At 40.5% G+C, this 12,301-nt stretch overlaps 1 protein-coding gene across 1 annotated transcript in view; it reads right to left on the reverse strand.

The window, feature by feature from the left end:
* The window catches only part of tox2 (TOX high mobility group box family member 2), a 90,960-nt gene that overhangs the window by 15,772 nt on the left and 62,887 nt on the right, over positions 1-12,301 (reverse strand). Inside the window, 1 exon segment of the mRNA XM_040007757.1 lies at positions 703-969. Within this exon segment, the coding sequence (XP_039863691.1) occupies positions 703-969 (267 nt within the window).

Here is a 12,301-nt window from a genome sequence, read left to right on the forward strand (position 1 = left end):
GTGGAAGTGGCAGATTCAATTATACACTCATTCACATTCCCCTGACAGAAACGAAGCAAATCCACAGAGACATTGGTTGGTGGGCAATTTATAAAAGCAGTTTTACAGATTTACATAAACCAAATGAATGTAAACAACTATCCTTCTCTTCTTATTTAAATGAATGAGTGATTTAAATGAAGGAGTGGTTGCTTTGGAACCAGACTGTAACTGAGAACATGGTAAGGCAGTGACAAAGTTGGGGAGGACTGGCAACAGATCATGTTGTTGTTGAAAAAAAGCGCCAATTAAAACATGTCTCACATCTTCATTCATTATAGAAATTTAAAACGGGTTTAATATCAGCTCCTGTGTGTCTAACAATAAGCAGCAAACCTAGATTAGAATGACAGCTATTCACTAAAGTAACATGGAAAACAGAATTTCCTTTTGCTATCAGGGCATAGATTTTGAACTTTTTGAAGAGATTAAAAGTAAATATCTCAAAAAGTTTCTTTTTTCAAAGCATGAAAGGAAAAAAATAGACATAGCTCCAACTCCAGCAATGTCCGAGTTTTCGAGGCAGCCAAATAACCCAAGCTCAAGCATGCCTATTCCTGCGTTCCTCTTAAACAGCACTGCGGATTACATGTTAACAACCTGGTACAAGCACTGCCAAGCCTTTATCGCCACTACTACATGCCAGAGAAGCCACACCAGTACCTTCAAATGAGGATCAGTCTCCTCTTCCTGATTGGAGCTTGAAGGTGAGGGTGTGGCCGATTTACTTCCGGGAGGTGAGGGGGAACCATGAGGCACTGCACTCCGGCTGACCTGTGGGTTTAGCTGGGATAGTGCACTCATGGGGTTGGGCAGTATCGGAGGTGAGTTGTTTATCAGGGTGTGGTTACGGGCGGGGTCATAATGAGCGCCATCAGGATGCTGGTGATGGTGTTGTTGTTGGTGGTGGTGCAAAGCCATCTCCTGCATCTGGGGTGAGAGAAGAACACCAGCTTTACTATCTTCTCTATTTAAAACTCCTGACTGCCAATTAGCCAAATATGCAAATGTTTCGAAGTGGAGATGACATGTTCTAATTGGAGAAATTGTGTATATGTGTTGGATAAAATATAAATATAATACAATGAACTATGCGCAAAACGTTGGGATTGCTAGAGGGAGTTGTCTTTTGGAAGAAAAAAGAGGTCTCACAGATAATCTCAGGCTGAGAGGTTTTCTTTCTTCACTGTCTCACAAAATTGCAGCTTTTTAGCCAGATTACTTGATCTGAAATTGACTTCAACACTGAGGTTTGTGGAGGGTCTGAACTGAAAATTAGATGCATAATAAGTGAAATATCTAAACTAAAACTAATCAAAACAACTAAATGCAAGATTAAATCAAAGGGCATGCTTGCTCTCTAAATGCTAACGACTTCTACTGTTAACTACTCCGATACGAAAAACTAAAATGTACTGTCTTTGACATCCCTGACTGATCTGAAGCCTGGAAATTTTTGGGTTATTGTTTCCTGACATTTTTGACAGTTAGCAGAACCAGAAAATACTTTGAATACATGATTGCTGGGAGGGAGCCTGATGTTTGGTGAGAAAGCAGAAATTAAGCAAAATGTATACTTTAAGAAAGACTGAGAGCTCAAAGCAGCCATAATCCATCCATCCACTGATCCATCCATCCAGCCATAATTAAAAAATTTAAATCAATAAATTGATCACAGATATAAAGCTACAAAGAATGCCAGCAAACCCTGTAGTTCGCCTGTGAGACTTACAGAGTGTCGAGCATCTTTTGAGCTCCACATTTTTATGGGGTTTAATGTTGTTTACAGCCACAGCAAACAAAATCAGCAACACTGCTCTAAAATCAGCTGCACACTAGCTGTGTCAGACACACAAAGGCAGAGACTCCAAATAAGTGTGTGTGTTAGTGATTATATGTCTGTAGTATGTTCTGCTACTCAGCTGGCCAAAAACACACAGAGTGCATGTTATAATTTAATAAGGAGAAAATCAACTTTACAAGTTAGCACCTTTTTTTAACTGCATCCAAGCTTTTTGCATGTAAAAGCCACTCAGTGAACTGTATCCCAAAGCAATTTTGCACTGTTTAACCATTCATCCATATAACACACAGGCTTATCAGTGAAATCAGATTTCAATAGGTCCCTCTATTACAGCTGAAAGTACAATTTATGGTTCCTATTGACTGCTACAGGCACCGAGTGCAGGCCCCTAGGACACAGTAGCCTGTGTAGTATTGAGGTTAAGATTTCCTCATTTACTGCTTCTGAATTTTTTTTTCTTAGTATTTGAAAAGCCAGATGTCTCAGCACCTGGTCAAGCAATCACCGAGTCAGTGGTATGAATGAACTGAGATGTTATGGTCATTGTGTTGTAAAAAGGAAAAGAAAATATATTGCCAACACTTCTATAAGCACAAGCAGAAAAAACAGTTGTAAACTGCTGGGAATGTCCCAGGGAAATATACTTTAGTGGTTACAGAATCAGACTCATAAAGTTCTGTTCTTAGCCATCTAATAAGATCATCAACAGCAACGACATCAAAAGCTTTATTTCAAGATTCATCAGAACAGAACATGAACACAGACCAAAGGATGCTTTTAATGCTGGCATAAATGGGAATGTTTGGGAATTTACAGATCAGAAAGTGATGAACTAGCATTTGTTAGCTCTTTTAAACATTTATGAGTTAAATAATACATTACACATTAGTGCAGTGCTAAAAAGATCAAATTTAAAGGGCTCGAGCATATGAGGTCTTGATAAACACGAGTAGAGGTTCAGAGATGAAGGCTCAGCACTCTAATCATAATTGGTCCCAGTAGATTGGTAGAATAAAAATGCACAACAAAGTAATGTTGTGAGCAGCTCTGGCCTGCTTTGAAAACTCGTAATATTCACACGACATTAGATTCTGTGTTTGCCTCAGCAGCTGCTCACAAAAGCCAGCAGTGAACAAAGACATTCGTTTTGCATTTCAAATAACCAAGCTCAAACCTCCCCCATCCATGACAATCTCCAACTTCCAATCATAATTCAAAACACCATCACTACACTTCTTAAAACATGAGGAAATAGCTCCAGCAAAATAAGTAGTCAGACAAAAAAAGGAAGGAGGAAGGAAAATGGAGTAAAACGAAGGAAACAGAAATCCATTAATTTTCCATTTTCCATGGACTTGCTCTTTAAGGGTCCTCACAAACCAAGAAGCACTGAAAAACCAATTAATCAAACATGAATGGCCTATCATAGCTATAGCAGATGCATTTCCATAGCAACAGCCTCCAGGCAAAATTGTCACCCTTTAATCTGAGTCACACCATGTTTAATGTAAACAAGAAGGAGACATGCAGAGCAGCGGAGTTCACAGGGGGAAGACGCCACAGTGTCGTGAATATTTGGCCAGCCCCACAACAGTAGAGACAATAGATAAATAAATAAACAGGATTTACAGACACGCATGCATTGATCACTAGGGATAGTAAAGTTAGTTGCAATGTTTCTTCCGTTACTATAGATAAGAACAAACCAACGAACCAAAAAAATAAAAAAAATGCAAAAAACACCAAAACACTGACTCTACTTGCTATTTGTTTATTTAATGGGTATTTATTTATGTTTGCTCTCATATTTCATGAACCCCATTTTCATTAAAGCTGCATGTTCCGTTCGAGCTAATGAAGCAGCAAGTCATCAGGAAGCACAGAAACACCAAAACTATTCCACTCTTTGTGAAGATAATAACACAAGATGTTCTATATAAGGACGAAATTGTCCCATTCCAAAGTATGAAAGACTGACTTATCTTCTTATAGTTACTAAAACCAGATATAACAGATCCTGAACTCATTACTCAAGACACCCCATCAACACAGGAGCACCTCAGGGATGTGTCCTCTCGCCACTGCTCTACTCCCTCTACACTTCAGACTGTGTGGCCACCCATGGCTCCAACACCATTGTGAAGTTTGCTGACGACACAGTGGTGTTGGGTGCCATCTCCAACAACGATGAGGCGGCCTATATGGATGAAGTGAAGAATCTGGCATCGTGGTGCCAGGACAACCACCTCCAGCTGAACGTCAGCAAGACCAAGGAGCTGGTGGTGGACTTCAGAAGGGGTCAGCACAGAGACTACAAGCCCATTATCATCAATGGAGCTCCAGTGGAGAGGGTGCAGTCCTTCAAGTATCTTGGTGTCCACATCTCCTCAGACCTGACATGGGCTGCCCACATTCAGGTCCAGACCAAAAAGGCTAGGCAGCGCCTGTATCACCTATGACAACTGAGGAAGTTCAGGGTCTCTCCAAAGATCCTCAGGATTTTCTATACAGGCGCTGTGGAGAGCATCCTCACACAGAACATGACATCGTGGTTTGGGAACAGCTGTGTGAAGGACCAAAAAGCTCTCCAGAGAGTGATCCGTACAGCAGAACGCTGCTGCAGGATTGCTCTCCCCCCGCTTCAGGACACCTACACCAGGAGATGCCGGACTAGAGCAGCGCAGATACTGAAGGACCCGTCCCATCCTGGCAACAAACTGTTCCAACTTCTGCAATCTGGTAGAAGGTTCCGCATCTTCCGGGCAAGGACAGAGAGACTCAAGAGGAGCTTCTATCCCCAAGCCATCCGTGCCCTAAACACACACACCCGCCCTCTCACATCATCTATAATTGACTGAGACAGGACTCTTCCAGACACTAAACCAAGGCACAATGTACATTTCAATTCCTTTAATTTTAAATATGTTTATATTGTCTATCCTGTAAAATAGTCAGATGTCTATTCATATTAATGTACAGAATTCACCTGCTTGCTGCTACTACTGCACATTCACCCAGTGTATATACTATATGTCTGTATATATATATATATATAATGTTCTTCCTCTACACCCCCCCCCCCCCCCCAATTTTTGCACATGTCGAGGAGCGTGTCAGGCTACATTTCACTGTGTGTTATACTTGTATAACTATGCATGTGACAAATAAAGAACCTTGAACCTTGAACACCCCCACTGTGATAATTTAATTGTAATTTCAACATCCTGTTTGAAATTGTCTCAGAGTGCGTTTAGTTTGGCTTTCACCTATGTGAGACAGAAAGACCAAGAAGTTATCACATAGCGCCATCAAGCTTGAGCTAAATAAAGCTAGTGGCAGACGGCTGTATAAATATTATGAAAGAATCTGACAAAGGTTGCTGGTTGCCATAGGTACTGTATGCTAATTCTTATTGGTATCATCCAAGAGGCTAGAAAGAGGTGGGAGTGCACAGTGAGTAACAGGATTTAGTTGGTCAGTGCTCTTTGCAGTTAGCATGTAACACATACTGACTTTCCATGGAGTCTTGACATTAAGAGCACTGGCTTTATAATCTGTGACACAACATAAAAATCACGTTATCATTTTGACTGAGTAAATCTGATAACTCATCTAAAATTTTGAATGTTTTTTTTAATACTTTTACAGTGTTGGATTCCTGCTCTCTGCTGGGTATTGCTGTATCTGTGCTTAACCTTCAGAAATGTAGCTGTTTTCTGTACAACACCAAGGAAATACGCCGAGGTAAAGCTAAAAAGAGAAAACATGAGAAAAAGTACAGAAACTATAAGAGAAAAAAGCCACACGACCTAAGTAGTAAAATCAAAGTTAGCAAAGTTAGCGAGGGGACAGTTAGGTATTACTTTTTGGTGATGAGCAGCCAGGCAGACCTAAACTGTGATGTAAAGCCAGGAAACTCTGTGTGAACGTGTTCCTCTGCCATCGTTACGCCTGTCGTGTTTGTATTCACATCTTGTACATCATAGTCAAATGGGAGTCAAATAACAAAGGCTTTCCAATTATGTGTAGCACATTGTGTGCGAGATGGAATATCACAAAGCCATTGTTCCCCTGCTCCTGCTGACCTTACCTTTGAAATGGTTTCACGGCTGCTCCAATTGCCTGCACCATTTGATTTAGCTAAGGGGATTTGACCACCAGCACAGAGATGAGAGAAGGGGAGAAGAGAGTCCTATACACAGCTACAAGGAGAAAGAGGAGAGATGCGCACCAGAGGCGAGTAAAACAGCTAACCTTGCTCTGTCCTTTTGATGATTATACCAGAGTGGCATCTGTTTCATCATTTAAATAAGCTTGTTGATTGCTATGCATGCTTTATTACTGTAGCTTCATAATAAACCCATCTGTGGATGCTATAGGATCAATAAATTGTCATGTTTTAACTTGTTAGCGCCATCTAAAATAAATCTGTCAGTTTTTAATTAGGTACTTTGTGTAGAGCTGGAGTCAATTCACTTTTAGTTGACTAGCTTCAAATTGTAAATGAAAACCAAAAGTTAATTAAACGATGGGGCATTTTGTTTTCTCAATGCTACACGATATCTGTCCAATTTAGGTTTCAAATTCTTTCTCACTCCCGCCCCGCCCTGTTTCGATATTCACTGATCGATGCCCGTGTGAGTCCCGAGACTTGTCTTTCCTCACTCCCTGCTTGACTGGAGCCATCTTGTTTAGAGTGATGGCTCACTCACACAGGTTCACGGCTGCTATTGTAAAATCAGCCAGCGTTTAATTGAAACAAATGACTATAATAATAGAACATTATCCCTGCAGGCACCCAGCCATGACAGCTTTAATTAGAGGCGCGTTCAAGAATGATCCTTCAAAAGCACAGCCGCCGCGCAACAAGGTGGTAAACACGCCTTTAGGTGGGGGAGCCAACCCTGGGTCTCTCAGCCCTCAAAGCTACTTCTCATTCACCCCGAGGGCAAAGCGCTAACAACTCTGTTCCTCAAAGAGCCGTCGAGCCTCCCGCCCCTCCCACCTCCTCCTCACTCCATCCCTCTGTCTCTCTCCCTTCATCCATGTCTTTGGTTTATCAAGCTTATATATACCCAAGAGGGTCATTTACACAAGCTGGGAAGAAGAGAGTGGATTCATGAATCATACTCTACTTAACTATAAAGGCAGAGGCAAAATGCTGTATCTGCCGTCTCGTGACACCAGACAGATGCTAAGTACAGAGACATGATGGGCAATAGATGCCAGGATGTTTTAGAAGGGGAATCAGTGTTGTTGTAAGAAATTGTTTTGAAAGTTGTCAAGACTACATTTTATTATCTATATTACGCCATAAGGCAACGTGGCTTTGATTTAATGTAATGTGTGATGCCCTGTTTCAGGTACAGTACCAGCCAACTGTATTTACTAACACACTATTAAAACCTCATTTTATTTATTAGCTTGGCAACGGCACCGTGTTGCCAAAACAAGACACTTTAAGGTCACTTTCAATCGTTCCAATTACATGCTAGTCAAAAGGAAAAATATCAAACACTTGCTCTTGCACCTCCCGTGCTGAACTGTGATCCTGTAATTAATCTGGCAGAAAAACAGCAATACCTCACAAACCAGCAGTATAAGGGAATAATTACGAGTTTTAGCACGTACTTTATGAGAGAGAAAAAGCAGTTTACTCAAAGAACGCCTAAAGTAGCCGCAGTGTTGAAATGGAATTTGCCACTATAAATCCCAAAGCCAAAAACAGTCTATACCAACACATAAAATGCAGGAAGGACTTTTAAACGCACAAAAATGAGAATTAAAGTAATAAAAAAGTAAACAAGGATATTAATAATAATGATGTAATTAAAGTTCACCTTGAAGCATTTTCACTGGTGGCTGACTGTTGCTTTGAAAAGTACAGTAGCACCGTGAACATCTCTCAGGGTGAATCAGTAGCAGCAAAAAGGCAGTGGTTGATTTGCAGATAGTAATGTCATGATGTCCCCCTCGGCACCAGCCTCCATGTTCCTCATTACTGCTAATGTTAGAACCTCCTTTGCTTCTTTCTCTCCTCTTTTTCTCTCTGCGTCTCTGCCTCTTTCCTCCCCTCCAGTTCTCTTTCTAGTTCCTTATGTTTTTTTTTCTTTAAATATTCTGTCTCTCTTGTTCTTTCTCACAGTCCCTTTTTCTCCTTTCCTAGCTCTCTCTCAGCCCGGGCGTGTCTCTGAGCTCACCTCACAAAGCACGGCGTCAGAGAATCAGAGCCTTGCCTGACATGACATGCAGGAGACGGTTGTGAGGAGCGGTAGGGACACACACTCTTGACAGCAGAAGGCAAGGCTCCTCTGCTCCCACTAATGAGACTCCTGACTGCCGTGTCAAATGCACTTTGTGTGCATGTGTGTGGGTGCGCCCATACTTGCACAACAAAAAAATTCAGCATGCAGAAATAATGAACACAGAAACAACAAAAACCATGCAATTCTTAAAGAAAAATATTGTGCTGTGTGCATCATGCAAGTCTAGGTCAGGCCAAGGTTATAGATGTGTGCAAAATCCTCTTGCCCAGAGACTTTCACACATGTCTGATCTTCACCTCATCCTCAAGTTTTAAACATTATGGCAACAGATTACAAAACTTCTTTTTTTATAGTGATTGCACAATAGGAGGAAGGTGTCTCTTGCTTAAGAACAGCTCAGAATACATGTCTGGTATTAGAAAGGAAGGCAAACACAAGAGCAACTAGCTTGCTACAGCACTGTAATCACTGTGAATGAAGCCACACTTATAGACATTAACAGAAAGAGTGGCAGTATTGCGTTGAACTAGTGGCCGGTGACACAGCAGAGGAGGCGTCCGAGCATGAGATGACATGGGATAGTTCTCCACTGCCGCCACAGCTGAATATTCCTGGTGGTGAAAGCAGAATGGGCTGATGGATTGTTGAGATAGGGCATAGTGCAATATGGGTATGATTTCATGGCATGATAAATCTCAGCAGGGGCGCGTGGCTAAGTGTAATATGAAATCCCTTATCTTTGGATCTGCTTCATAACACTAGATATGTGCTGCAGCTGAATCTGCGTTTGTTTCTTTAGCTTCTGTTCTTTGCTTGAACGCTGTGGTTTATCAAATCTATAAGAGGAGGACAATGACAACAACATGTGTGCGATAACACATATTTCACTCTGATGTTTTTGAAATATGATGTGATGAATTATCTAAATTGAAAATTGCCACTGCAACGATCTTCTTCTGTTACCTGTGATCGGGGTGATAAGTATTATTAGAACGGGTTTTACATGGCACTTAACAGAAGCTGGTCTGTGTTCGTGCAAAACAAGTTTAAATTACATATGCAATATAAATGAAATGCAATTTGTCCCACATAGCTGATCTTTTTAAAGTCCAGTGACTGTGTTATTTGACACCATCCCTTTAGAATTTTTCATTAAAAAGACAGAAATGAAGTCAAATCTTATCCTCCTCTTAGCTTAATCTGGCAGGTTAATTGACATTATTGGGGTAGAGAAAAAAGATGAGCTGCCATTCTGGGCTGCAACAAAAATCCCTCTAAAATGGTGAAATTGGAAAATAACCTATATTTCTTTTAGGATATTTCTTAATATACAACTACAGTTTCATATCACATTGCCAGAGAAATAAGGCACTTTCTCCCAAGAGATGAGAAAAGAATTGAATTTTTCCTTATCGGTCATCTATTTTTCCACAGAATGCTATTACTTGCTGCCTGCCGTTGCTAAGCAACAGGAAATATTAATAGGACCTTTTATTAGCTAGGCTTTACCCGTGGAGTACTAAAATGAGGAAGTGGAAAACATGAATGTGTTACATAAATCTTTGAACCTTTCAGGGTTTGCACAAGTCTCTGTTTGTCCAGTGATTTATGGCTGTGATGGTTCATTTATGGGAGAGGGAGGTGTGAAATGCCAAAATGGAACATTAGCCTAAGGGACAATTTGAAAATAAATAATCACAAAAAAGTGTGTGTGTGTGTGTGTGTGTGTGTGTGTGTGGGGGGGGGGGGGGCGAAGAAAGCAGTTGAAAGAACAGCCCTCCCCTTTCCTGTAGACTTCAAGGGGCCATCAAACAAGCAAGTGAATTTTGTTCCACTCGTGGCATTGATCATTCAAAATCATCTGTGCCTGAATCAACATTGGAATAACTAATACAAGTCCCATTCTATCACTGAGCTTGTTGAACTGTGGTGAAAAGCGACAGACGTTCCATCATTTTCTGCAGACGCTCTAATCCCTTTAAAAAATGACTTAAAATGAAGGTCTTTCAAAGGAGAAATAGGTTTTCTTCATCTGAATAAAAAGTATAGAATCAAGCAAAGCCCCAGAGAGCCGAAAGTCTTTAAAGGCAAGTCGGAAAAAAACCACACGAGACAATTTTAAAGTCCATATGGAAAAAGTGTAAACACATTTAACTATAATCTTTCTCAGAAGGCTGGTTGATATAGTTTTTATTCTTTAAACTTAAAATGCGGACCGTGATTTTCTCTATAAATGCATCGCCATATCTCTAATCCACTTTTTTTCTGTTTCATGTTTATACAAAAACCAGCAGGTGTACAGTATGCGATAATACGTTTGCTGAGACCCTCCATCAGAGAGAGAAAACATTAAAACACACCTCTGCTCTCTTATCATTAATTCATCCCAGCTTGTCTGTGACAAGTTCAGTTGACATTGCAGCTCATATTTCTTTCACGCAGGCTTGGAGCGCGAGCACCTGCCAGGAGCACTTAATACCTCGTGAGAAAAAAGAAAGAAAGAAAAAGAGCAAGCTTCCAACCAACTTAACGTGACAATCAAGATGGGATTAATACTTGATAATTAACCTCAACAAATGAAGATAAAGAGCTTGTGAGCAAAATCTTACATTGAAATTTTGTAACAAAAGAAATTAGAGGATGGAATTTGAATATGAATGCAGCAGGCAGATCTTTAGAGCGCCACACACCCTCATTACAAATAAACTGACCCTCATTCAAGCAGATTCACATCGTGTATTCTGAGAAAAGAAAAAAAAGGGGGGGAGATAATACCTGGATGTTTGATGAAACTAAGGCTGCTCGTGCATATAGATCTCTCAGCTAATACTTAGCTGTTATGCATAACATCTCCTGGCTGATTATACATTCATCATCTGTTACATATTCAAAACATCACACTTGAGCCAGTTTGATGATGGCTAATACTGCATGCACAATTGAGGAACATGAAAAAAAAGGATAATTTATTCCAGTTGCTGGCAACTGGGGACCATTATAAATATATCATAATTGAATATGAAGCTGTCCTGTTTAAACATATTGCAGATGCAGTGGTCACAGCACAGGCAAAAGGTGGATATAAAATATATGTATAGTTTAGTGCAAAGACAGATGTAACAGAAAACAATGAGGCCAGAAATCAGCAGCAACAGAGATGTGTATCATTCTGGGCTGTATTGATAGGATCAATGCAACCTGAGCAAGGCTATTAAATGTCTAATGTGTTTTGGAACTTGTAGATGCTATGGCAGTGGGGGCATTAACAGAGAGAGCACCAGAGACAGGGAGAGAGGGGAGAGAGAACGAGGGAAAGTGGTGAGGTGGGGGGCTGGGAGGGAATGGGGGGGCTGCCAAGTGCATCAAAACATCGAGAAAAGAGCTCTTTGAAAGATATCAGGTTTGACCAGGAGGAGCTTCAGACACAATAACCATCATCCAAAAGAGAAAGGAAAGAAAAAGAAAAAAATCTGAATTGAAAATGGCCTCCTCACAAAATCAGGAAAGTGCAATCAGTTTTGCTTTAGAGGGTTTTGAGAGGCAGCAAAGTGGAGAAAATGAATAAATACCCCTGTTACTTTTATCAAATTACTACAGAGATTAGAAGTGAGTGATCAATCAACTAAATGCTGTCTGCATAGGCAAACTCTAAGGTTATGAGCACATATTCTTTGTATTTGCAGTCTTTTAACCTCTGGAGATGGAAAAACTCTGAACTGACAAAGATTTAAGTTCCTCCAATGACCACTTAACTGCATTTAAAACCATGTTTACAGCCTGTTAAATTAAAAAAAAAGAAAGTTGCTTTATACCTTATTTCTTTGGATACTGACATAGATCAAAAGTCGGGGTGTGTCCACCCTGATTGACAGCTAGCTTTGAACACTGCCCATACAGCCCATCCAAGAATCTGTGCTCATTTTAATGTTTTAATGTTTGCACACAGACCACCTAGCTCTGGTCTGCATGCTAGAGCTAGCTTAATAACTACCTTGCTAATGTTAGCTGGTAGCTTAGTGCTCACTGGTCTCATCCATTTATGGTCAGTTCTGGGCCCCAAAACGCAACACGCTTCCACCAAGCCAGCCAAAAATGCTAAAATGAATAAATGAATAAAAATAATGGGAATAACTGAGAAAGTTTTTTTTTAAAGTAATCACAAGTAATCTCTAGCAGGCAAATGCGTATTAAC

Source organism: Simochromis diagramma, unplaced genomic scaffold (assembly GCF_900408965.1).
Source record: "Simochromis diagramma unplaced genomic scaffold, fSimDia1.1 OVJJ01000320.1, whole genome shotgun sequence".
Lineage (NCBI taxonomy): Eukaryota > Metazoa > Chordata > Actinopteri > Cichliformes > Cichlidae > Simochromis > Simochromis diagramma.